Source organism: Nanorana parkeri, unplaced genomic scaffold (assembly GCF_000935625.1).
Source record: "Nanorana parkeri isolate BGI_ZX_2015 unplaced genomic scaffold, ASM93562v1 scaffold96, whole genome shotgun sequence".
Lineage (NCBI taxonomy): Eukaryota > Metazoa > Chordata > Amphibia > Anura > Dicroglossidae > Nanorana > Nanorana parkeri.
The window spans coordinates 264,682-292,378 of NW_017306364.1; the positions used below are offsets into that span (position 1 = coordinate 264,682).

At 38.7% G+C, this 27,697-nt stretch overlaps 1 protein-coding gene across 2 annotated transcripts in view; it reads left to right on the top strand.

Annotated features, from left to right (window-relative positions):
- The window catches only part of BCKDHB (branched chain keto acid dehydrogenase E1 subunit beta), a 168,254-nt gene extending 144,561 nt beyond the window's left edge, over window positions 1-23,693 (top strand). The window contains exons 10-11 of one of the 2 annotated variants that reach the window (XM_018552720.1): window positions 14,202-14,372; window positions 23,682-23,693. In XM_018552720.1, coding sequence (XP_018408222.1) covers window positions 14,202-14,342 — 141 coding nt within the window. In that variant the 3' untranslated portion in view covers window positions 14,343-14,372; window positions 23,682-23,693. Of the gene's footprint in view, window positions 1-14,201; window positions 14,373-19,073; window positions 19,227-23,681 lie in introns of those variants that run through there. The other variant, XM_018552719.1, reaches the window with a different exon arrangement.
- The last annotated feature ends 4,004 nt before the right edge of the window (window positions 23,694-27,697 follow it).

Sequence of the window (27,697 nt, forward strand, 5' to 3'; positions counted from 1 at the left end):
CTCATTGGCTTGTGTGTTTTAATTTCACTTTGAGCTCCCAAACTTTGTAAACAAGCCATGTTGTGGGAATATTATAGGGCAAGGTATAACGTAGGGATAAAGGCTTTGTGAGGTGTCCTTCTTTGAGGAACATTGTATTTGGAAGCCATACTATGAAAAAAACTTTAAAGTGACACTAAACTCAGGAGTTAAATCTTAAAAATGCATTCAAGCACATTAACTATTAACGAAAATGTATCTTATTTGTGTATCACACAGCTGTAGATCCTCAAATCATCTCTGAATTGGTGCTGACACTGTTATGAGATTGTAGTCCATCACTGGAGTGAGCCTGGAGCAGTGGGTGCTTTACAACACTCGCAGAAACCATGGGAACAAAAAAAAAGCCACACTCCAGAAGGAAGGACAGTGTCAGCACCACCAATTCAGAGATGATTTGAGGATTCATAGCTGGGTGATGCACAAATAAGATACATTTTTGTTAACTGTTAAGGTACTTGAATACATTTTTAAGCTCTCCTGAGTTTAGTGTCACTTTAAATTCCTACCATAATTTGTAGCAAATTGTAGTGGGTTTTTTGGGAGCATGAAATTGTCCAAAATGTCTTGGTACCCCTGAACCCTACGGACTACGGCTGGGATGCCATTAAAGTTCATGTGCGTGTAAAGGCAGGCGTCCCAATACTTTTGGCAATATAGTGTATATAGATAGAAGATAACATAATTAAGAGAGTAATATAGTGTGTGTTTATGTGTATATATGTGTGTGTATATCTATACATATAATCTCACAGATGGACTTATTGCACAGGTGGCAACTTATCACGGTACCACGCTTGAATTCACTAAATTATTTCTTCATTGTCTGAGGTTGGTCAAATTATCATTTTCTTCCTTTAGGATTACTTTCTTATACCTTTATCCAGGCTTACAGGACAATGTAGCTGAATTGATTTTGAAAAAACTTAAGGAAAGTTTGAGAAAATGATTTAAGCCCCAAATTGCTAACAGATTTTGGGATTGAAGTAGCTGGTAACAGACTCTTATAAAGGAATCGGCATGCTTTATTTCTGTACATGTTGCTCATAGCCAGGTTTTACTGTCTCTAGTCATTATAATGATTTAATTGTGAAATGTACAAGTAAGAAGCATTCAAAATGAAGAAAGATAATTTTTTCTAATATCTTAGCATGAAAAGATATTGGTTACTTGCTATCTAAACAGTGTGGGTGTTTTGTATCGTTTTGTAAAGCACTATGGTGTATAGTGTTGGTATACAAATAAGTTAAATAATTATTTTTGAATTGGTTTTGCTTTTGTTATTAGTACATTTCAGATTGTGCCTCAGCTAAAGCAAAGTGCAGGAAGCCATCATTACATTTCCTCCTCTTTATATAGGCCAGCATTTAAACTGTAACTGCACTTAAAATGAATATAGCATATACTGTATAGTTGTTGCACAAGACATTTTATAATTTAATGTTATTAAAAATTACCTTTCCATTTAAAACTACCACTGTAATGTTCTAAATCTAGCAAAAAAATTCAGTGCGATATGGTGACTTTGAGGCGTTCTGTACAAAATTGGGTTTCAGAACTCCCCCAGAAATGTCACTTCCTGCTTCTGTGATTGGTTGCCTGATTTTCCCAGAAGTATGCTAGTATAATTTCTGGCATGCCTTGCAATAGAAATTTCATTTTTGGTGAGATACTCCCTAAGGATAAATTACTAATAAAGGGATGCAGACACTTAGTAGGGATACTCATACTCGCCCAAATGCTTCGTTACCGGAACTTCCGGTCAGAGGGAGATCTCCTTCTGACCGCAAGTGCCGACCGCAAGTGTATGGAGTCAGCTTCCTTCACAATCAGGAAGCCGGGCAGTGGGTTTTGACACTCATCCAAGGTTCCTGATTGGCCAAGAAACCAGCTTAACTTTTTGCTAGGCAGCCTGGCTCCCTGACCAATCAGGAATGATTGGTCAGGAAGCCAGGCTACCTAGCAACAAGTGATGCCAGCTTCCTACACAATCAGAAAGCCGGGAAGCGGGTCATGACTTGCCGCCCGGCTTCCTGATTGGCTAGGAAGCCGGCTCCACTTGTTGCTAGGCAGCCTGGCTTCCTGACCAATCAGGAAGTCTGATGGCATGGCTTCCTGATTGGTCAGGAAGCCAGGCAGCCTCGGAAAGTGAAGCCAGGGTTCTCCACAGGCAATCAGGAAGGCAAAAGGTCATGAGGGGCCATCCGGCTTCCTGATAATTTGGGCACATAGCATCGGTACTCGGTATAGGCGAGTACCAAAAAAAAATATCGGTACTCGATACCTAAAGACCGGTTTCAGTGCATCCCTACTTCTTGAGTGTGATGACTGCATTAATTTCTTTTCAGGCTAAGCAGATTTTCTGCAAGTACAGAAAAATAACTGTTCATCTTGCCAGAAAAACAGTGTCCTTGTAACGTCCTGTGCACTGAGCTGATACAGTAATTCTTCTTTTAATTTCCCAGCTACCTTCTGAGAGCTTTATAAGAACGCCTCCCTATATAATGAAGATAAGGAGTGGAGAAGGAGTCAGTTTTCCAAATTAGGAGAGCAGCCTAGTGACAGCCATGACTTCCTCCAAAGATACAGTGGAGTGAGTGAGCATGGCCACTCTACGACTGGAAGTGTGTTATTAGCAAGATTACCAGGTTAAAATAAAGAGGAAAAAAAATGAATTCAGCCCCCACATATAACGACTGTTCAGCTGCAATGTATAAAGTTTTGGGTTTAGACATGCTTTAGGATTTTAACATATATTTTTGCAAAAAATATTTATGCTGTATGTCATGTATTTTTGCTATTTTCGCTATATGTAAATATGCTACAGAACTATGATTTCATTGCTCAACCCAAGCATACAAAATTTCATTTTGGTTGGGGAAACCCTTAATGTAGATCTAAAAGCTCATATAAGCTTTGACATGTTCATGTCACTTTATAGTCAAAAGTTGTTTTCAATCTTTTTGAATATGCAACTTTCATTGAAATAATTCTTGGTGATCCTGACATGAAGGTCTTTGTGTGGACGCTTCCTTTTTAAAGGCAGCTATAGCAGCCGTTAAGACAATTCTATAACAGTTGCCCCTGAGTTGTCAGCCTGTTGCATGTGCCCCAATGGACAGTACAAGTGGCCATGCCGACATACATTGTAGACGTATGATTCACTTTCAGGAAACCAGTCCAGGGCAATTATATTCAGCTGATGCAGGAGTATACGTTGACAGGAAGTGGATGGAGAAGATCAGCAGCACTGAGTTTAAAAAATGAAAACATTTTAAAAGCAGTTTTTTTGCTAGTGAAAATTGGACTTGTGTATGATACGCTTAGAGCAAACTAAATGTCATTCGATTGCAAAATACATTCACTTTTAGGTGCTGTGATTTTCTTTTTTGTGTCTTCTGGTAAGTGTATTTCAGTGGAACAGGAACCTTTACCAAGTTGTCCTACTTGGTTCAATCTGAATTAGATTCTAAAATGTGAGCTATCAACCCTAAAAGGAGAAAATGTCAGAATATGGCAATATTGGAGGAATCCTAAAGACATACGAGAAACAGCTTTTATATGCCACGGTCCAAAGGCAGCCAGCTTTCAGAGCATTGGACATAATGAGAAAACTTCATGCTTTTGTTGGAAAGCTGGAATGATTGAATCTAGAAGTATTTGAAGATTGGCTGCTGCTAAAATACAGCCAAACCTTCATTGCTCAGTATTGACACAGAATAATACTAGCTATCTGCAAGCCTAAGTTAATTAAATCTTGGAAGGCCCTTTGGGTAGCTAGCACTGCCTGGTGTAGTGTTTAGAAGAGATTCATATGTGTCACACACAGATGAAATATGCACAATGAGATATACCACATTAACTTTCAAGTCATTTTCCGTACTGTTTTTATTTCTGCAGAAACATAAAGAGCAAAGTTTCAGTGCAAGAATTAAAGCATTTCTGTGCTAGAAAATGTCTTTTGCTATTGATATGTTTCGATGTCATCTACTTGTTTTGTTTTATAATACAAATGTATTGAGTCTTAGGACATAACAAATTGTTATTTTGAATTTAACAAGCAACACACAAAAACCTGTAGCAACACTGTATTTCATCTGAATAGTTTGCATATACTTTGACATACAGCTATTTAAACTATCATTGAACCCTGCCTGGAGATATAGGTTAACACAGGTGCATAGAGCAGCATTAAAAAGTGCTTTATGGTTAACTTTTTCAGGATGCTTTCTATAAAAAAAATTGCTGTTGCCAATGTCAGGCTGCTTTTATTTTCCTACCTGATCTAGAAAAACAGGTGCAAATTTTTTTCTAGCATTACATTACTTTTAGCACCTTTTATGTTACATGCTGCATGTTTATATGCAGACAGTCTTCCATTTTATGCACATTAATGTGCATATGTGTATCCTTCATAGGATAGGGACCTTAGATTGTAAGCTCCTTGAGGGCATGGACTGATGTGAATGAATAGTATGTAAAGCACTGTGTAAATTGAGGGTGCTATATAAATACTTATAATGAATGAACAAGTTACCTAATTTAATTAACCACTGGTTACAATGAGTAAGTAATATTTGCGTCATAACTTGTTGTTGTTTTTTTAAACAATCCTGGTGACATGAAACTGCTAGAAGTCAGGAAAACCTTACATGTTAATGGGAACCAAGATAGTGTTTGGGAAGCAGTATTTATGACAGAATGAAATCAACATAGGATTAAAGTATATTTCTGCTTTTACAGCCACAATGGAACAACACATACTTGATATTTGTTACATGTTCTCATTTACATAACATAACTTTAATAACCCATTAACCCTGTCTATGCTTGCAAATGTAATTATCATTTGTAAACTAGATGCGCAGGACTGTCTACCCTAACAAAGGGGTAAAGATTTCAAGGCTTGGTATGCTGTGTATATGGGAGCAGATAACAAACATATAGGGGGTTTCTCAAATTTGACTGTAAAAGTAAAAAAAAAAAACTTTACACCTAGGCAAGTTTTGTTATTGTGTTTCCATATAATTTGTTATTTAAAAAGTTTTCTTTCTGGATTAGAGATGAACAGTTTGTAGAATCCTGTATTTCTAATACATTGCAGAAAGTACAGGGTTTCTTTAGCTTATAAGATAATATGTCTTTATGCAATATGTTCTTTTTTCTTAATTCTTTGAATGCACAATTTACAGTTTTATTTGAATTTATTGGATTGGTGAACTCAGGTTTACAACATACTAGGCTAAATTCACAAAGTTTTAACATAAGGATAACAATCTTCATTTTAGAAACTGGAAGATCATTTTAGCAACTATCATTGGAATATTTATTTTTTTTAAGTATCCTTATCCTGGTGTGTTAGCTTTGTGACTTGAACATTCTGTATTAAAAAAAAATAGCTTATACCATCATGTGTAAATGTGCAAGTACATACTATAGTCATAGCTGTATCCTTATGATCCCTGCAGGGCACATTGATGACCTACTGCATACTAGAAGTATGCTGTTTCAAGTTTTCACTATACTGGATATTCTTACTATCAGCATCTTGTAACCGGCAGTTCTTTCTAGCTGCTATGGGAGTAATAGCACTATGAGCTGCCAGCTGGAGGCTATATGCATGTATGATACATACCCATATAAAATATACATTACGACTTTTAGTTTAACGGTTAAAGAAGATTGCGATAAAGGAAGCTTCATTATGAAAAATGTTTTGTTTTTTTTCCTTTGGCTATTCCGTACATTTTTGTATTCTGCAAATACACATACATTAGGAAATGTATTGGGCATGTGATGGTTTGTTATATATCTATTAATAATTTCTGGTTTCCACAGTGATCTTTTCTGTTGGTTGCAATTTTTCATCATGCTCTTACAGTTATGTGGCTCATTGAAAGCATTTTTGTTTTATATTCATCCCCTCCTGCATGTTTTAATTATATATATATATATCACTTTAATGTGTATTGAAGTTTTTTTGTTTTTTTTTTGCAAAGTCTTTCTTTTTTTTTCTTTTCAATACGTGGTATAGAAAGCAGAGAGCCTATACTTCCTGTGAAGATTATGCAGTATATTACGCTGATTTGTTACAGTTCTAATTCTTTATAGTTTCTGGGCATACAGTGCCTTTTTTCAGAGGTATGATTCACCAATTCATAAAATTAAGCTAAGTGTGTGTTATTTGTCTTTGTTGTACAATATTAAAACCAGATGGTTCCTGACAAAGGCATATTGCTCCTTTCAAAATGTAGTTTTAAAATATTTTTGGTTTTGTGCTAAACTAACGTTTATAGAACATTTTGTAATTAATACACTTACAGAAATCTTTTTAGCATTATAAAATGTAGCTACCGGTCTAATTGTAATATATGTTATTATATTAGTTTATGTAGTCTGCTTATTGAGGAAAGTATTTTACAAATATGCATTTTCATCATATGTTGGTATTCTTTATTGTTGTTGTTAATTACTACTATCCTTCTTCCTGCGCAGGCTGTTCTTCTTCTTTTTTTTCCTTTTTTCCCCCTAAATGACTGCATAAAGTGTATACGTAAAAAGAGATTTTCATTTTGTTGTGATATTATCAGATATGAACACTAAAATACGTTCATGTCATTTAAATGCAAAATAAAATAAAAATTACCTGTTCAGATTTTATTGGGCTGTGCTTATATAATATATATATATATGTATTGCTCCGTCTTCTAATTCACAGGTGATTATTGTCATAATATTGTATCTATGATTTAGGTTACATTTATCAGGACTCCACCATGTAGCATACATAATATGTTTACATAGAACATTTATTTATTTAGGAGTAACATTTTCGATAAATGGCCTAGCATATGGTTATAAATATGTATGAGCGTGTAGTGCTGGTTTATAGTGTATTTGAAGCCACTGAGCAGAAATCAGATTTAAGAAGATCAGTGTTGATCAGGTGAAAACCATAGACCAGGGGCATAGTGGTCAAAGATTTTACTTCACCTGTGATCTGGATCTTTCTTCACTTGTCCCTGTTTTCCTACCAGTAGCCTCTATTGTTCATTAATTAATTAGCTGACTGACCCAGTCAGCTAATGTCTGTAGTACATAATGTATAGTTGATGCACCTTGTTGCAAGCCTTGTCAACTGCTACCTGTCTCTCTGCAGGAATGTCCTATTTGGAATATGCACTATGCGTATAAACAAAATATGCTCCTTTATTAGTTGTACAAGGGTCATCCAAGACTGTAATAGAGTTATGATTACTCAAAGGCTTTTCTGGCCATAATATAGTTATCTGGTAGCAGGCATTGCCACCTATTTAAACTGGCCTATACCCTGCGCAAGCACCAGTCTGACTGAAATCTTCTTGGACCATCTAATTTTATTCTGTAGACAATCTCATCTTGACTGTTGTTAGCTACCAATGTCCTTGACTAAATACATAAATTGCAGCAATGCACAACCAGCCTATCTGCTTGTACAATCTGCTAGATGATATTAATGCAGTTAATCCTTGTAAAAGGCCAGATGTTAATGGCTGTGATAAGTCAACAAACTGCAATAATTTGTGCGTGTTAAATCTAGGGATGATTAGATACCAAGTATCGTACTCGGTACAAGTACATGTACAGATACTTTTCCAGCTCCAAGACTAGACTAGAGAACTTAAAAAATTAGGAGGCAGCTGTCATTTGTAAGGAGCATACGGAGCTCCTGGGATTTGTGCATCCCTGTTTTGATGTATGATTTGTTTTTTATAAATATATATAAGCGATGCACCGATGCCATTTTTACAAGTACTGATACTAAAATTTTTTTATCATGTGACGGTTTTTAAAAAAACAATACAGACTAATGATTTCAGGACAGTGGTGGGGCGCCAGAGCTAGGTCCCAGCTGCAACCACTGCAACCCTTGAAACTGCCAAATATCAGCACTGGTATCTGAACATCCCTAGTTAAATCCATAGCATTCATTTTTTGGCAGTTCACACACACACATCAGTTGCTGACTAGTCTTTGGTCAATCCACTGATCATGATCATTTGTTTTTCTGTTAACAAATTGTGTGGAACACAAAATACATTTACCGAAACTTTGTAAACAAATCCTATGTGCTGGTAAAATACATTTTCAGGGAGGTAGATCTGATTCGAGTTTATTTGCTTATAACTTCCTTATGTAGTTTGTTGCACCTGTTATCCAACATTTTGGCCCAAGCTCAGTTGCTTAGCAAGAAATCTGTCTGTTTTTCATTACTTGAAAGAAAGATTGACAGAGGTTGATTGTTGCTAACTACACAGAGTTTTACTGGCAGAAATGTAAGAAGCTAGAAAAGTTGGATTAGAGCTTGTTTCATATTTTTTTCTCTGAAGCATGGTCAAAGCATACATAATCCAATTGTCACAAATACACACATTAATCAAACCCTTTTCTTTCTTTTTCTTTCTTTTTTTGTGAACAAAAGTAGAATAATAAATGTTTCAATTAGGATGTTCTTGTACTATAGATCATGTATTCATGTATTTTATAAAATTTCCATGCAATCAATTATTTGACAACACAAGTCCAAACCGAGCAATACTAAAGTAATAAAAAAAAAGTATTCTGTGTTTTTTCACTTTAGACATCTTATGGCAGAACGTAAAGAGTTCTTGCTCAGAAACAGATCAGTCAGTCAAATTGTCACTAGATATAAACAGTTTCTGTTCTATAGTTAATCTCCATTAGCTGGTGAAGTCTGGAACAGTTTTTGAATCAGATTTAGTGCCCTGCTGACTACTTGTGTTTGCAATGTTCTACTGTCTTTTGTGTGGTCTCTGTATTTCACTGACCTCACTTTGCCACCACTAACTGCTGCACCACCCAATGTCTTCCTATTACTGTGTCTTCACATAGATGCTGCATCACCTACACTGTGCCATCCATTGGATGCAGCTTCTCCAGCACCTCTTCCCCTAGTTAAACCTGTTTGCACTGGTGGAGACTGTGTGCACCACATAAACCAGTTCCCCTAACTCTTTACTGTTGCCTGGTGCAACACCATTCAAGACCTTATATTTGTGCTCAAACCACTCCTCTTGCTGCCACTGCCCTAATCCTTTGCCTCAAAAGATTGGTTAATCATCTTCCATAAACCACTTATGTTTTAGAGTTACGCCAGTTGGGTGCATAACTAAATAGTGAGGTTTTTTATGTTTGTGGCAGTAAGTGGTATTAAATGCTGTTTAATAAGAGTATTCCTAATGCAAGATTGCAGAAGTATTAGTATAAACTTGATTAATATAAACCAGTTTGTTCAACATACTGTATGTGAGCTGTGTTAATTCAATTAGAATGCTTTTTCTATGCACATGGTCAAACTACAAGTTAATAAACAATTTGAAAGACAGATTGGGCTCAAGTGCAATATTTATTTGCCTTTTGGTGCCATATATATTATCCAGAAACTGTTGAACAGATGACTTGTTTATTAACACATTTGAAAATATATTGAAACCTTATGAAAGCAACTCCCCACATGCATTATACATTTTTCAGTTTTTCTAAGAGCTCATTTTGTCATGTCAGATGCTTGGCCAACTCTCTCTTTAGAATATGATAATGTAAGGTCACAAGTTTATACCACAAATGATCCTTTAAACCAACCATAAGGAAATTTGAGCTTTCAGCTGTCAGGCTTTAATTAATTTGTGTGTTTAAAGAATGTATTGAATACAATGATGTTCAACTGTTGCAGAGGCTTCAGTGGGCTATTAGTTTGGTTGAAACATATACAGTAGTAGGGAAATATGCCGTAGGTAAAGTCTGTCTCTGGCCATTGAAAATACCCTTTCCCTTCCCACTCCACCTGCCCCTAGCCAATCACACCTTTTTTATTTAAAAAAAGGTACACCAAAGACTTACCTGAAACAATGGTTATGTGGTGGGCTTGGGCGGATTTTTTTATTCTTCTCCTCTGCTGTGTCAGTGTACTTTTTGCAGTGTCCACATCTGTTCCTAGTGATGTGGGCACTGCCTATTGGCAGTTGCCCATTATCTAGGTCCACTTGGATTAGTTCAGATTAATGCCAAGATGTCGTGAGCCGGCGATGACTAACTGATCCGGAAAACATCGGAGAGCAGCAAGAAATGGCCAGTATGCTCCACTGTAAGAGGTGCTGTGACTCTGGAGGTCATGTGACTACAGATTTTGTTAAATAATTACAGGGTTTAAAAACATTTTTGTTAAAAGTCTGATTGGCTAGTTGGGGGGCAAGCACTAGAAAATTAGTTCGGATAGGATTTCAAGTATTCCTGTCTCCTCCTTTTTAGCGTTTTTCTTACATTCTCCATGATGCAACGTAATGTAATATATAGTTGGTAGAGTGAAACCCCAGTGCAATCTCTGAAGCAGGTAAGTGAACCTGATATCTTTTCACAAAGTCTCTAAAAAATATAATGTGCCAAATGTAATGAGTGGTTAAACTACTGGCATCTTTCCAAAACTGAAATATCAGTTGAAAAGGCCTCACATGTCAATTTATTAGTATCCTTACGCACTTCCTTTTCTAATCTGTGTTTAGCTTTTTTTTAAATGATTTATTTGCACACTATCAATCATCACACGATCTATCATGTAACGAATTAAAAATGAAAGGAAAACAGTTCAATGATAGATCTACTGAACATTTATGGATGAATATATTATTTATGCAATTATATAAAGATATATTTATATAAAGAAATGTTTTGTACCATTTTATGATATCACTAATCTGTCATCTTTGTTAATTATGTATTTTAATAAAGAATATATATATTTTTATACATTAAGCGACTTGTATGTGTAATTTTGAACTGGGTCTCCTTGCATTTGATAGATGACACTTTTAAAGCCCCATTTCTCTATTTTTGTTTTTGTATTCTGTATACCTGGGGGTGTGGTGTCCCTGTTCGTGTGGTGATTCGCAATTTTGTGTACTAGTAAAATGAATACATATCCGTTTTTAATTCTAGCTATCATGAGAGGACAGCAGTGTCTCAGGGACCAGTTAGACCAAAGGTGTGCTGTAATTATGGAAGTAATTTTCTTTTGAAATATAATGACACATACAGGCTTGCAATATTATATCCTGAGTACAGGAAGTAGTGTTTGAAGTTCAACAGTGAGGGCTTATTTAGTTATTGATGTCGGGGTGCAATCATAAATCCTTCAGTTTGCTGATCTTTAACTTGACACTAGAAATTAGAGACAGCTGTAATTGCAGTATTGTGCTATTGTGTGTAAAAATCCTTTTTTAAAACATATATTGCTTGCATTCTTCCAAAGGAGCTGCTGCATTGGTTTGGGTCATACATGTTAAACTAATCTTTTTTATTTGTTTATTTTTTGCTATCCATAGAAATTTATTTTATAAAATACTAATGTAATACATGGTTAACACATGCCATTGGTGTCAAAGAGCATTAAGCGTTTTCAAAGATTGAACACAGCAGTAGCTTTTTGTCTACAGACTTTTCTGTAATGGAAACTTCATGGGGTTGTCACTGAAAAGAGCAAATGTGGAGGGGTTGCGCCACTTCTCTGACTCACTTAGTTGTATGTGTATATAAATATATGGAAACACCCTAGGATTGGGAAGTTGATAGCCGCAGACCATGCCAAAAAAAAAGTTTGCAGGCAGCTTCCCATAATGCTGTCCTATCATGTTCATTTTAATCTACAAAGCTACTAAAAGGGACTTGATCACTAAACTAAATGTGTGAATATAAGAGAACATGTAGTGAAGAGAAATCGCTCTCTGAAGTCTCTTCAGGAGCGAGCACTTCTGGAAGTGTTAATCTCCTATGTGCCCTCAGTGGTTTCACCCACTGACTCATGTGTCACTGCAGGACATGGTAATGACATAAAGATCAGTAGATAGAACCACTGAGCTCAGGAAGTGCACCACAGATCAACACTCCCAGAAGTGTAATTTTGTGAACAGACTTCAAACGGCCATTTCTCTTTATTAGAGCAGTGTGGAGGGAGAAGTAAGAATTTACAACTTTACAGGGATGTCTTTTATTTACACATTCAGTTTAATGACAGGATCACTATACTGTGATTGATTGTAAAGGCTGTTTTGGCATGCAGTAGTAAACCTAGTTGCAATGTTCTGCTTGTTCTTCTCATCATAAACAGTATCAAGCTTTCAGCACTCGATTGCTTACATGTTTTCTGCATTATCATGCTGAGACATTACTTTTCAAGGACCACGAAGCTGAAAGTACAGTTTTCTGCATATGAACAAGATGCTCTGCTCTCCAATTGCATACCTGTGGACACCTCAGTATCTTAGGTTTAGCATTCCAACTAAAAAAGTGGTTTTGTATTTCCTTTATGTTCATATTGTATACAACAAGACCAAAGGGGTGTTTGAGGTTTCCAGTCTTTGTGATTAAATTTGTATTTTGAGTTTTAATTATTAGAGTTAGAGAAGCACGATGAGGCAAAATCTTGAAAAACATTTGGTTTATTAATACTTTTTTGGTTTATTAATACTATTAAACAAAATAGGAAGTGAAACATATATATCTTCAGTTCGTATAACTTTCAAGCTTGAAGCTTCACAGTCCAAGTGGACTTTAGCAAGACATTGGGCTAACTTTACAAAACTGTGAGCAAAAATTACTGTAGCAGTTAGCCAAAAAAATATAGATTGCTTGGTTCATGTGAAACATGAACCTTGATTGGTTGCAATGGGTAACATAGTTACATAGGTCAAAAAAGACACAAATCCATTGAGTTCAACCTGTAGAGTTATAAGAGAAGAGACGAAAAAAAAAGGGAAAAAAAAACCTACAACAGAACGCTATACCCACAGTTACACACTGTTGATCCAGAGGAAGGCAAAACAAAACCCTATCTAGCAAAGGTCAGAAGTCCAACAGGGGAAAAAAATAGTTCCCGATCCCATAAGGCAATCGGAAATTCCCTGGATCAACAATCTACGATTTTTTTAAAAACAGGTAACTGAGCTAGCTAAAACTAGCTCCTGGGGAAGTCTATTCCACATTTTAACAGCTCTAACTGAAGAATCCTTTCTGTATGCAAAGGTTAAACCTCTTTTCCTGCGGACGCAAAGAGTGCCCCCTTGTCCTTTGCGTGAATAATTTGGCACCAAGCTCACTATATGGACAATTTATGTATTTATACATGGTGATCATGTCCCCCCTTAATTGCCTCTTCTCCAGAAAGAACAAATTTAGGTCAGTTAATCTTTCCTCATAGCTGAGCTCCTCCATGCCTCTTATGAGTTTAGTCGCCCTTCGCTGCACTTTCTCCAGCTCCACAAAATCCTTTTTGTGAACTCTTGCCCAAAACTGAACTGCATATTCCAGATGAGGTCTTACTGATGCTTTGTACAAGGGCTGGATTATGTCTCTATCTCTGGAGTCTATACCCCTTTTTATTACAAGAAAGTATTTTGCTTGCTTTAGAAACTACAGCTTGACGTCACATGCTATTATTCAGTCTATGGCCTACTAGAACACCCAGATATTTCTCCATCATTGACTCCCCCAAACATACTCCCCCTAGTGTGTATGAATCATGCATGTTTTTAGTCCCCAAGTGCAGAACTTTACATTTCTCAACATTAAACCTAATTTGCCAAATAGATGCCCAATCACACAGTGCATTCAGGTCTGCTTGTAGGTTGGAGACATCCTGTAAGGACTGTATTCCACTATATAACTTGGTGTCATCTGCAAACACAGAAATAGTACTTTTAATTCCCAACTATGTGTCATTTATAAAGAGATTAAACAGTAAGTAACCATTTTACTTCAATTTCAATAAACCAACTGGAAATGTAGCTTGGCAGATGTTAACACATGGAAATCACATTTTAGGATTTAATTCAGGCTTATAGATTTGCCCTTTGTGTTGAAGCTTGTCAGCTGCAACAGCTTTATGGAGTACAGTGTTTAATTGGCTTACTACATGTTTTCATCTTGTATAAATGGTCAGTTTACAAAACTGCTAATTTAATGTTGTTCATAATGCCTTTCCAGCTGTGCATATTCTTAAAGACGGATATTGTTATCAGTGGTATTCAGCCAATCTGAAAATCTCATAGCGTGTACCCAACTAATAAGATATTTTTCAATACTCATGCTGTGCCTTTTTAATTCATTTGCAGGAGGAGTGCTTCTTGAATCTCGAAGCTCCTATAGCTAGAGTATGTGGATATGACACTCCATTTCCTCACATCTTTGAGCCTTTCTATATACCTGATAAATGGAAATGCTTTGATGCTCTGCGAAAAATGATTAACTTCTGAAGAAAGCAATATGGGTTCAGTAAGTATTTTGTAATATTATGGCGAAGGATAATGTTTTTTGAGCATTGCAAATCTTAATATGGCTTTAGTTCTGCCTTAAGGATTAAATCTTTTTTTCCCCTGTGCAAAATATTACAAATTAGGAATCATCTTTATTCTGTGATCCCCGTGGCATTAGAAATTCCTCATTGCTGCACTCCACATATCACCTTTACGCCACAAAATATGGACTATAGCATAATGGAACTGAGATATCATTATTATTATACAGGATTTATATAGTGCCAACAGTTTGCGCAGCGCTTTACAATATAAGGAAGACATTACAGTCACAATTCCAGACAAGATGTTAAGGATGAACTTGTATAACATAATGCAGTGTAGGTGTCTCATTGGTGCCTGCATGGCATTGGGGCATATGGCAGCCATGTCAAAATGTCAAAACCTCAGCATTTATGGAATGTTGGGATTTGCATTGCAATTCAGGGGGGTTGCAAGAGCAAAGTTAAGAGGAATTTCAGCCTAATTAGGGTACACTCAGGAACCCAATGCTTTCACAGGTACAGTTTGGTTTAATAGTGTTTCACACACAGCTGTGGCAGCTGTACTTATAATTGAGAACCGGGAGAGAGAGAAATGGTTTTGAAAAATTACTTTAAAATTGCATTTTTTGTGCATAGGGCAGTAATATATATTTTGTTCCCTTTTGTCCCCATTTGAAAAATTCATCTCATATCCAGTCTTGGTGACTGCACAGGAAATAAAGTTAAATCTCCCTAACAGGGACGCAAAAGTATAAACCTGACAGAGATTTTTACCCTTCTTATCAAAATGTTTTTTTTAAAAACTCAAACTTTGTATTGTACATAAATGTTGCCATATACAGCTCTTGCCTGTGGAAGGAGCCCCACAAATAAGTATAAACTCACTACTATGACCTATCGCTACATGTTTTAGGCTTCTTCTTTTTTTCCCACTTAATTGTATTGCCATTACAAGAGAAATCTCCTATATGATAGAACGTTGAAAGTGACAGGTCCTCTTTAAGGAGACAACTGTCATTCAACCTGGAAGACTGCCATCTTGTATTGGCAGAGAAGACTTACTGTGACAGGCAGCATCAGATAAAGGGGAAGTATAGCAGCAAAAGCTGCTTTTAATTTTTACTTTTGTTGGGCGTTTTTTTTTCCTTTAAATCTTTAATATGGAGTTCTGCCTCAAGCGCTCAACTCTTTCCGGACACAGGAGATACGGTTGTGTGTATGTCCAGCCTAAACTTAGTTCTGAATAGAGTGTGGAAGAATAACAGAAATACAATGATTTTCTTTAGTAGAATAGGGGAAGATTAGAACCCCCTGTTAGAATTTCTTCTTCATTTCCTCCTGTTTCTTTGTTGCAGATTTTCCCCGACTTCCTGTCCAGTGAAACCATTGTCTGTAGAACAGGAAGTGCCGGTTCTTTATTTTATTTTTTATTTTACTTTTTAAGTGTTTATTGAAATATGCTGTGTATTTTTTCCTGTTAATGTTCTAAAACGGCCAACATAATCAAACATGATTTTGCAGGCTAGAACTATCCATGCAAAAAATACAAAAAATAGGCTAAAAGGGGAAATTATAATGGTTTTGGGTCAGCTGTATGTTTTGGATTGTTTTCAGTTTGAATTTTGAATAATTGTTTTGTTTACTAAAAAGTACAATATTTGTTGTACAAATAAAATTGCATTATGACAAGTGACTAAAGATGCTTGCTTTGAGACACAATTGCTCTAATCAAAACTTCTGACTGAGCCATCTGATAAGCAAACTGAGAGCCTAAAGCTATGAAAAGGAGTGAAAGCCCCACATGTTGGACCAAAGCTGAAATCAAAACAATATTGTGCTACATTTTTTTTTTGTGTGTGTGTGTGTATATATATATATATATATATATATATATATATATATATATATATATATATATATATATATATATATATATATATATATATATATATATATATATATATATACACACACACACACATATACACACATAATTTATTCTTTATCCCTTTCCCTTCCACCAATGTAAGGCATACATCAAAGCAGAACCACTTCCAGTTGTCAAGGTCAGTATGCTTTGCGTCTTCTGCATTCTCCCTTCTGCTGTAAGCTCATGGTTGCTTCATTGACAATGAACTTATAACAAAATGGTCCCCTAGACTTCTCTAAGTAAAGAAATAGCTGGCTGACAACCACCTGATCACAGCCATTTGTTCAAATCTAGTCCCAGGAACACTGCTGCTGTGCAGTTTGCTTCCCCCTGGCAGAGCCTCCAGCAAGGGCAACAATAAGCAGCACAGTAGTAACATCACCAAATCTTGCTCCAGATGTTATAGTAGCCATCAGAGGCAGCAGCACCGTAAAGTGATAGTAAAGTCAAAACTGTTTTAAGCTATTCCAAATGCTGATGAAATCACTTACAATTGATACTGCTCCTTGATGTTTAAAGGTTTTAGTTTCCTGCATAATTAGCTGACCCCCTGAACACTGGCCCTCATATCCTGTTTCAAGGTAGCTCTTTTCTCAAGCAAAGTTCTATGGAGTCACCATTGTCTGTGCTAGTGCTGCATGTATCTCTAAAAACAGACAGACACAGCAAAGCAAGCTAATCCCTTCTACCATGCTCCCCTCTACTCCCTCCACCCTCCTCCAAACTAGTAGATGAACAGTTGCTGGATTTTGGGCTGTCTCTTATGATCTTGTTCTGGGCAGGAAGTTCAGGAAAGCTGAGCTGAGAGAGTTGGAGCCAGCTGTTCAGAAACAGGATGACTGTAAGTGCTTGGTCAAAAATAAAAATACTTTGCTGTGCAATGTAGATTTGTTTGATCTGGATTAGTTATTGAAAAAAAGTTTGAGCGTTTAATACTACTTTAATCTCACAGTGCAGATGTACAGCTATGAGGCTGTATGCACAGCAGTGGCTAGGCATCATCATGTGTCTCAAATCACCCTAACCGTCGGCTCCGCTCATCCCAAGACCTCCTGCTCTCCAGCTCCCTTGTCAACTCCTCCCATGCTCGCCTCCAGGACTTCTCTAGAGTCTCTCCCATCCTCTGGAATTCTTTACCCCAACCTGTCCGTCTGTCGCCCACCTTGACTGCCTTTAGGCATTCTCTAAAGACTTATCTCTTCAGGGAAGCCTATCCCACCTCAACCTAACCGCTCAACCATCACGTTCTCAAACAATTCATCCCCACCCAGCTCCCTCCTCATGTATCACTTCCCCCTCCCTTTTAGATTGTAAGCCCTCAGGGGTAGGGCCCTCCTTACCATCTTGTCTTGAATTGTATTGTGATTGTAATGTCTGCCCCATATTGTAAAGCGCTGCGCAAACTGTTGGCGCTATATCAATCCTGTATAATAATAATAAGCATGTACCAGGAAAGACAATGCTATTTTTCAGGTAGAATTCAAGACAAAAGAGGCCTACAGCAGCTTTCAGAAGTATTCCCCCCTTGGCATTTTTCCTTTTTTGTTGCATTACCACCTGGAATTAAAATGAATGGGTTTGTATCATTTGATTTACACAACATACCTACCACTTTGAAGATGCAAAATATTTTTTTATTGTGATACAAACAAGAAATAAGACAATACAAATCAGAACATTTTAAAGTGCATAACTATCCCCCCTCTGATTAATGCCCTCCTTGCCTGGTCCATGAGTTTTGGTGGGTGGCCCACTCTTGGCAGGCTTGTTGTGGTGCCATATTCTTTCCATTTTTTTTAATAATGGATTTAATGGTGTTCCGTGGGATGTTCAAAGTTTCAGATATTTTTATAACCTACCCTGATTGTGTATCACTTGGCTGTAGATCCAATCCAATCATCTATGAATTGGTGCTGATACTGTCCTTCCTTCTGGAGGATGGCTACTTTTGTTCCGCCACCACTTCAAGCTTGCTACTGTGATGGACTACAATCTCACGTTTAGTTTATTTATTTGTATTGAGAATGTAGTCCATCACAGGATTGAGCTTGGACTGGTGGCTACTGTACAACACACGCAGGGACCATGGGGAAAACCGTAGCCACCCTCCAGAATGTACGACTCTGTCGGCATGAATTCAGACATGATTTGAGGATCTAAAGCCATATGATGCACAAATAAGGTAACTTTGTATTAATAGTTAAGGTACTTGAATGCATTTTTAAGGTTTAATTCCTGAGTTTAGAGTCACTTTAACTAATTATATCACTTCTGAAGGTAATTGGTTGCACCAGATCTTATGTAGGGGCTTCATACCAAAGGAGGTGAATACATATGCAGGCGCAATGTTTTCATTTGTTTTATAATTTTTTTTAAACATGTTTATTTTCTTTCACCATTTTGGACTATTTTGTGTATGTCCATAAAATGTAATCCAAATAAAAATCCATTTTAATTCCAGGTGGTAATGCAGCAAAATAGGAAAAATGCCAAGGCGGTGAATACTTTTGCAAGCCACTGTAAAAAAAAAAAGTACTGCTTAGACATAATAAACATTTTTAAATGCACCATATAAGATACCCAATCTACACTTTTTGAGTCCAGGTCCACTTTAAGTGAAGGTTCTAATACTAAAATGTTTAGTTGCATGATTGTCTCATGCCTGTTTGTGATGTAGTATTTAGCCATATATACATACAAATAGCTTTTGTGTGCAATAAACTGATGTTCTTTAGTTATTATATTTATGTTTTACAGCTCTTTGCTGGATCACAAGACTGTATCTGTATTGTCAATAAGTAACTCGGCTTGAATGGCTTTACTGGATACTGTTTCGAAGTCAACACTACCAGAAATCATGATATAAAAAGAATAGAGTTTTTGAGTAAACCAAAATGAAATGTCCATTCCCTGGAATGTTTTTTTTTTCTATTCTACTCTATATGAGATCACATGTAGAACATGAAATAAAAAGTAATAAATGGTTATTTAAAAAAAAAAAGAAAATTGTGTTTTTCTTCTTTCATACTTCAAAATAGTTGGATACAAGTTCATCTAGTTTAATCTAAATTTAATAGCTGAAAGGACTTATTCAATGGGACTGTGTTTAGTTTTACTTTTTTGTATTTTTAAATATGCAAATCATAAATGGAATAATAAGGATCTGAAATGCTATGTGCTGGGAATGGAGTGAATAGTGGCAATAGTATTTTCTCTTGCGTTCATTGAAGGACACAGGGAACAGATCTAGGATCATGTACTGTAGGGTAATATCACCACCTGCAGGAGAAGGACGCTAGGCACAAAACTAAAGACCATTTACAGCCTAGGGGCGGCCCCTGCTGGTGGCCAAACCCCCCACCTGCTGACAAGTCTCCAGTTTTTTGCCTAGCGTGAGGAGTAAGGAGCTAAGATTTTTTTCTCGGGTATTCTTACCTGCTTTTTCCTGATCTTTTTCAGAGGAATCTTCTAGCAAGTGTTCTCAGGGCGGCAGGCTGGATGTCTCGGATCCTTGGAGTCTCCCCTGGACAACCGTCGAGCGCATGCAGTCCCGCTCCGGCGGGGTGGCCTGTGGGTTCGTCCCAGGAGGTGCATATGACTGGGGGTCCCGGCCGCCCAGTCACAGTACTCCCCACTGGCCCCTGGCGCCGCGACTGCGGTCGGGGACGCCGCTTCCGCAGCGTCTGCGCGTCTGGGCTTATGTGTCCCCTGTGCAGCTGGCCAGCCTGAATGACGGCGCCTAGACTGTGGATGGCCTGCGTCCTCTCCTGTGAGTATATGTGACGCTGTGTGTGACCCGTGGTGGGGGTTGGGGTGAGTCTGTGGGGGCCGTGTCTGGGCTCAGGGCCGTTCCGGTTCTCCCTTTGGCTTCCGCTTCCCCCCTCCCCTATTCCCTCCCCCATTTCCCTTACCTTTCTGGGGGGCGTTTGGGGTGTTGTGGTCCAGCGGGGCCTTGCCTGGTTCCCTGCCGGCCTGTGGGAGCAGCTGAGGCTCCCTGGGGATGCGGTTCGTGGCGCTGCTGGGTCGGGCTGCCGTGCTGGAGCTGGTGTCCCTTTGTGGCCGCTGTCCGTTTTTTCCTCGGGGCCGCTAATAGAGCCCCCGGCTTCTGTTGCGGCCTTCTTCGGAGGCCGCGATTTTGGTTTTGGGCTATGATTCCCTCTTCCTGACGTCACTTCCGGTGCGTCGCTCCACGGTCCCTGTAACAGTGCGTCAGCCGGCTGGATCGGTCTTTCACGCCGGGACGCGGTCGGGTGAGGATGCACTGGGACACTGGGAGTCAGGTGCTGTGGGAGGGTCGTCTGCCTGCCGGGGGACGGTTGCTGGGGGCAACTGCTGTGGGGGCTGTGCCTGCTGGGGTCTCTCTATTTGCCGGCTGGCTCTATATTGACAGGTATTGCCTGGCCATGGATTGTGGGGACGGACAAGCCGCAGTGCCTTGTGAGGGCTGCGGCCTCTCTTCAGGGACATCTCCCACGTCGCCCCTTTGCGCGGCCTGTACTTCTGCGCCCCTTTCTCAGTCTCCCCTGCTGCCTGCGGTTTCTTTGGGTGGGGGATCCACTGGCGCAGCTTTGTCATTGGAGGTTTTTTCGTCCACTATTGACAGTTTTGTGTCCCATATTGAGCGCACTCTGACGCAGCGCCCTCCACTGAGGCGTGCCTTGCCGCCCCCCTCCCCTGTCCTTTCTGGGGATTCAGAGGAAGAGGGGGAGATTTCTGCCGCATCCGCGCAGCCCGACCAGGGGGATTCCTCCCAGCCGGACTCTGGTAGTGACGACGAGTCGGGGGCCTCCCATATGGTCCAGGAGCGCTAACTGGTCGCAGCCTTGGTTCGCGCTGTGCAGGAAACGCTAAAAATGGAGGAGACCCAGAGCTCTTCGGCGCTCCCGCCGGTTCAGTTTGGGATGCACAAGAGTAAGCGTTCCACTAAGGTTTTTCCTTACGTTCCCTTTTTTGATGATTTTGTCTACAAAGAATGGAAGCGTCCAAGCAAGTCGTTTTCCATCCCCAAACGCTTCTCGGTTCGTTACCCGTTTGAGGAGTCCTTCCTGTCTAAGTGGTACACCGGTCTCCCACGGTGGATCCACCGGTCTCCCGCCTGAACAAGGCTACAGTTATCCCGGTGGAGGATTCGCCTTCCTTTCGGGATAGGAAGGCGGAGCCTGTGGCGCGTACGATGTATTCGGTTTCCAGGGCTCTGCTGCGCCCGGCGTTGGGCAAGTCCTTCCTTCCCATTCACTAGACGGTGGTCACCACGGATGCCAGTCTGTTGGGCTGGGGGGGCGTCCTGGACGTTTGGACAGCTCAGGGCCGTTGGTCGTCGGAGGAGTCTCGGCTCTCGATCAACGTGCTGGAACTTTGGGCGATCCGTCTCTCCCTTCTTCATTGGACGGGCCGTCTTCAGGGTCTGGCCACAAATCATCTCCGAATTCATGCTGACACCGTCCCTCCTTCTGGAGGGTGACTACTTTTCTTCCCCATGGTCCTTGTGTGTGTTGTAAAGTAGCCATCACTCCAAGCTCACTCCTGTGATGGACTACAATCTCAATACAAATTAGTAAACTAAATATGAGATTGTAGTCCATCGCGGTGGCTACTTTACAACACACACAGGGTCCATGGGGAACACTGTCGGCACCAATTCAGAGATGATTTGAGAATCTACAGCTGAGTGATACACAAATAAGCTTCATATTTGTTAATAGTTAAGGTACTTGAATGCATATTTAAGCTTTAACTCCTGAGTTTAGTGCCACTTTAAGGTTAGTTTTTAGAATTAGGTTCCACATTTAGCTTGGAGTTTAAGAATATTGTAGGGTTAATTAGTTTCAGTAAGGTTAAGAGTCAGGAAGAAAATATTACCTTTTTGCAAGTGATAAATATTTTGAGTGTGACATTTCTGAATCCCATATGCAGAAAACTATACCAGCTTTCGGAAGCTGGAATCTAACACACCAAATGGTGAAATTGGACAAAAAGTAGGACAAACCCTTTTGATTCATGCTTAGTAGCACATGTTTTCTCTAGCTTTAATCCAGAGAGGAATATGTTAATGGATAAACTAATAAATATCTTAGAATTCTGAAATGTTGACAAAAACAAACGGTTAAGCTATGGTTCTTTGCACGTAGATGTTTTTCTCCCTTGTTCGTGAAGGGGCAACAAGGCAGTAAGAAAAGCTAGCACAGAGTTCATTGTTGTCTCTGCAGTAGCAGAACCCCTGTCTCCATGGCCAAAATTCAGAGATAGATATGGCAGTGGAGAAGATCAAATAAGGACATGTACTGGTTTCCTCAGTCTCTTCATGAGGTCAGAGTTCACTATTAATGAAGCTACGGAAACAAAGACTTCCTAATAAAGTGACAGGAATGCTTATGACCAGTGCGTTTTATGTACTGCACTATCTCCTTAGTTTATTATGTGGTTCTAAAGTTAGAACAGCAGAAAAACACCTGTTTTTAGTCTGCAATGTTAATGCTCAGATTATTTGCCCAACAGCATTGCTTTGTGTTTCTATGTGACACACAAGCTAGAAAGATTTGCACAGATTTTAATTATCAGCTATCATTCTTAAAGGTACTTTCAATATAAAATTTTAAATTGTGCCACAAAACCGAAGGGGAGTAGGCTAATTGGCCAGAGCTTCATTCTTGCATAAAGGCCTTTAGTGCTGAAACCCCCATCCGTTGTAGATTTAAAAGTGTGACGGGGTTGTTTTAAGAACAGTGTGCTTTATCCACATTGAGCCAATGAGATTGCACAATCACTCTGATAGCATCAAGCCTCAGCTCCTTTTGTTCATATCCTCACCCATCATTCATCCTCCTCTTCAGTGCATGCTGCGTCCATATAACTCACATAACCCCTCTGCCCGTACTTCCACAGCCTGCACTATGCTCCTCTCATCCCCTACTTAATCTTCTCCATTCCCCCCACCATACAATATCTGGCCCTCTTTGTATCAGAGAGAGGGATGTACCTCCTAACAATGAATGGCTTTTCCAAAGCCACAACAGAAGCTGCAGATAGACAGGACCATTCTTCTTAGATGCTATTAAAACAGTGAACAGTTACAATCTGTCCTGAATAAAATCTGCAAATGATGTTTAAAATGTTCATAGGCTTTCATGAATGTGTCTTTTTTCTTTTGTTTTTTAAAAAGAAAAATCAGCAGGACAGAGAAAAGGTCATTAATGTAATTGTCAGCTGTGGTTGTGAGGTACTTTTTTTGTGGTCAATTTACAGGCCGTCCCCTAGTTATGAACAAGATAGGGACTGTAGATTTGTTCTTGAATTTGTATGTAAGTTGGAACAGGTACATTTTTCAAGTGTAATGTTGTAAAATGTAAATTTGTTTTTTTTTTTTAGTTCTGGATAGCATAGGGAAGGGTTAACCCCCTGTAACATTTGTTGTGCTGTGTGTGCCCCTGTTCAGAAGATTTCACCTCACTTTCTGTCCCTGTGACAATTGGATTTTGAAAATTTTGGCTTGTTGTGGAAACAAGGATTGGTGATACAGCTTCAGTGGAGACCACTTTTTTCCCATGATCACTCTTACAGGAGTAAATTTCTCTTCCTAGGGGTACATTTCCTCTCACTTCCGGTTATCTCAAGGACAGGAAGTGAGATGAAATCTTTCTAATGAGGATACAGACCGCAGTAAAAAGCTCACAGTGACCCAGAAGAGGCAGACACCCCTCGTCTGCACGTCTAACGAGAGCCAACTTCCTGTAATGTACGCACAGTACTACGAACCTGGCCCAAAAAGGCTGACACTCCTCATCCACACAAGCGCAGTAGCATTACAACTACTGAAATGCTGCGCGGTACACTTTGGCTGCAGCCTGAGACCCCCTGCTGTACAGTAATTGGTTTGTAAGTAGGGGTTGTATGTAACTCAGATGTTTGTAACTCGGGGACTGCCTGTACCTTAAGGAGGATCTCTAGGCAGAATCATTATTAACCCTTGCAGTGTGGGGGTAGCCCCACCTCGTCCAGGGATGTCTATCGGCGAAAACAAAAAAGTTATATTTACCTCAACCTCGGAGCCGGCTGGCTGCTATGTGGAGGGGGAGCGAGGCTGCAGGTAGGGTGTGTATGTCTTTTTTTATTTTTGTCCCTAGTTGAAAATGAGCTTTTAACCCTGAGCTTTTAACCCTTGCAAGGGTGAAGAAAAATTCTGCCTGGAGTTCTCTTTTAACCCTTTCGCTGCCAAGCCCTCCGGAACATTTTTCAAATCAGCTGGCCAAGATTTTTGCAGCTCATGAACAGTTGGCTTATGTCACATCCCGTTTGCAGTTTATATATTAAGTTACAACCACCAAAGGTAGGATTATTTATTATTTTATTACATTACAGTGAAATTGCACAGATACTGGAATTCATAGGAAGTTGATAAAACCATAATTTATTTTTGTCAAATACAGAGAACAGTTTTACTTTGAATCTGACCATTGATGAAGTACATTCTTTTCTATATTTATTTTTATATTGCAAGTGCCACTTAGTTTAAAGTACCTGATCACAATACTAGTTCGTGTAGAGTACATAGTTGCTATGCTACATGAATGCTCTTTTCAAAAGAGGTACTACTCTGTAAGTAATTAAATAATTACGTGTTTATCTCACAGTTAATGGGGTATATAAAACTGTTGAATTTAGTACACTTTCCTTGCATAAAATAATCCTCAAATGATAAACTTTCTCGCAGAATAATCATAGAAAATAAGCATATATTAAACTACTCAGGATAAAGGAATAAAAAAATTATGCTCTGTGACTTACAGTATAGCCGACACCAAAAGATGCCTGATTTGGCTTTGTGTGCATTTCTGTGTCAACCTTGTCCTGTGCTTTAATTCCCCCCTCCTTCCCCAGAAGGATGTATTTGCATATGGCTAGGAACACCCTTCCTAATGTCAGGCCTGGTGATTGGCTGCTCAAGCCAATCATTGTGGCAAGTAATGGTGTGTCATATATGCCGCATACTCTGAAGTACTAGAAATTTCTTGAGGCTGAGGTGGCAGATAGGGGTGATAGGAAAGCACTGACACACGTTATGTTGCCTGCCAGCATGCTGCAACCTTGCAGTACTTTTCCCTGAATACAGAGTCATTTTAAAACCAAGCTCCAGACAAAATCTTTTTATTTTAATTTAAAAAAAACAAGAAAACAAAAAGGGTTTTTTTTCTGTCTGTGAACCAATTTGGGAGATTTTTCCTATCTTCTCCCTTATGACATCTGTACAATTACTGCGGATGGTACTGGGACAGAAATAAAACGTCAGCAATTCTGCCCCCTTGGGCAGGAAGTGAGTTGGAAATCTCCCCAAAGTAAAATTTGCCCTTTGAATGAAAAAATAAATATATATATATATACATACTGTAAATGTGCGTGTGTATGTATGTATATATATATATATATGTATGTATGTACACACACAGTATATGTGTTTGTGTACAGCTTTGTAGTTTTGTTTTGTAGTGCAATATTATTTGCAGTAGGAATTTACTGTTCACACATCAAGCTTCTGTCTTATCTTAAACTTATATACGCACTATGGGGCTCTCCCAGAAATGTGCCCATTGAAATTTACTGATATTATGTTGCAATCAGGTCCCTACATGAAATGGAATGGACAGGTGCTGCTACTTCAAATATTAAGTTTAAAACACCCTTAGGGTTGTGCGGTTTTACTATACTATGTAAATACATTTGTATGTCTAGTACCATTTAACCTTTGTCCCTCCCTGCTCTCTGCCCTATGTATTTTTTCCCAAGTGAGAAGTGAAATACACAACTTTAAATAAAACTAAAAAGGTCGGTGCAATTCTATATAATTTGGCATAATTAAACGTAGCTATTTTATCCTACTACAATTTACTGTTTTACTCTGTATGCCTACAATTTAAATACTTACAGTGGATTCAGATGGTTTATTTAAGAGAAGTCTAACCCACACATGCAGGATGCAGATTTACAATTATCCCAAAAAGAAAATAGGAAACAAACTCGGCAAGTTCAAGTTGTCTGACTAAACTTGTGAGAAAAAATATAGAACAAAATAACATTATGAAAACAACTGTATGTACACAAGTATATTGTGCATTAGGGAGTTTAAAGTGTGACTATGAACTAGGTGCAGAATTGCAGTATTTTATCAGCCTTAGAACTTCCCTATGTGTTTTTCAAGTGGCTGTTGGTACTATGCTATAAATACCTGTGCATTCTGCCAGGAAAACCTTTTGGGTGACAACACTATTTGTTGTGAAAAAAAGGGAGCCTTTAGATGAACTGTAATCTATGCCCCACATGTTTAGTTAAAATATACATTATTAAAACACTAATAGACAAAATCTACAAATATGACATTGCTTTTAAAAACGCTACTGGGGTTTTCCAGGTTTTTCCTTTTAAAGGAAACACTATGCCTTAAAGTCATATTAAACCAATGAATGTTTTAAGTAAAATGCATAAGCATAATTTACCTACTTGCCTAATTGCTGTTTCATTCTACTATTAAAGCCCCTTTTTTCAGCTAAATTATATATAGAAGTTCTCCCTATATACAGTTATGCACATAGAGTGACTCCATGCTTTCCTGGGTCTCCCTGGAGCCCCCCTTATGTGCACGCTCCTGGTTCAACTCTGTGTACACAAAGAGCTGGCACAGAACAGATAGCTTTGTCTGTAAACTGCCCTGTCCCGCCCATCAGTTTTTAGTACTTGACTGTCTTCATAGAAGTGACCCTTTTCCTTTAGATGTAGGTATACTGCCGAATCCTGACCAGAGGGTTTTGCTCTTCTATGCTGTGCCATAAGCTCATAAGCTGGTGTAGCTTCTGTTTTGTTTCACCGACATACAAGACAGTCAAGTACGCATCCTAGACAGGGAGGAGGACTGGTTTAAAAGAGGTGAAGCCAAGCTTGAATAGAGGTGGGGGGGAGACATCTATTGTCTGCCACACACACAATGTTGTTTTAACACCTCTCTCTGGGCAGGTTAATAACACCTCCTAGACTCAAATTATGCAAATTAAATCCACACCTGGTTGTGACAGATTATGTGGATTGGAGCGACATTCACCATATTCCCTTTTGTACAAGTCATTCTGAATTGAGAAAGCTGGTTGGATGACAAGTGAAACGCCTTCAAGAAAAATACAGCAAGTCCAGTTGCCTTGACTGGACTTACTGTAAAAAAAAATCAAAATAGGGGCAAACTCCATTTATTGTGCTGGTTATTTAAAATAAATGGGGAATTATTCAATTATGAACACATTGTCAAAATATAAAAATGTATACATATTTAAATGTTAAAGCAAGTTTTCTAAGATCCTTTATTAAATACTTTAATTTCCATCATTTAGGGATGTCGTTGGGTA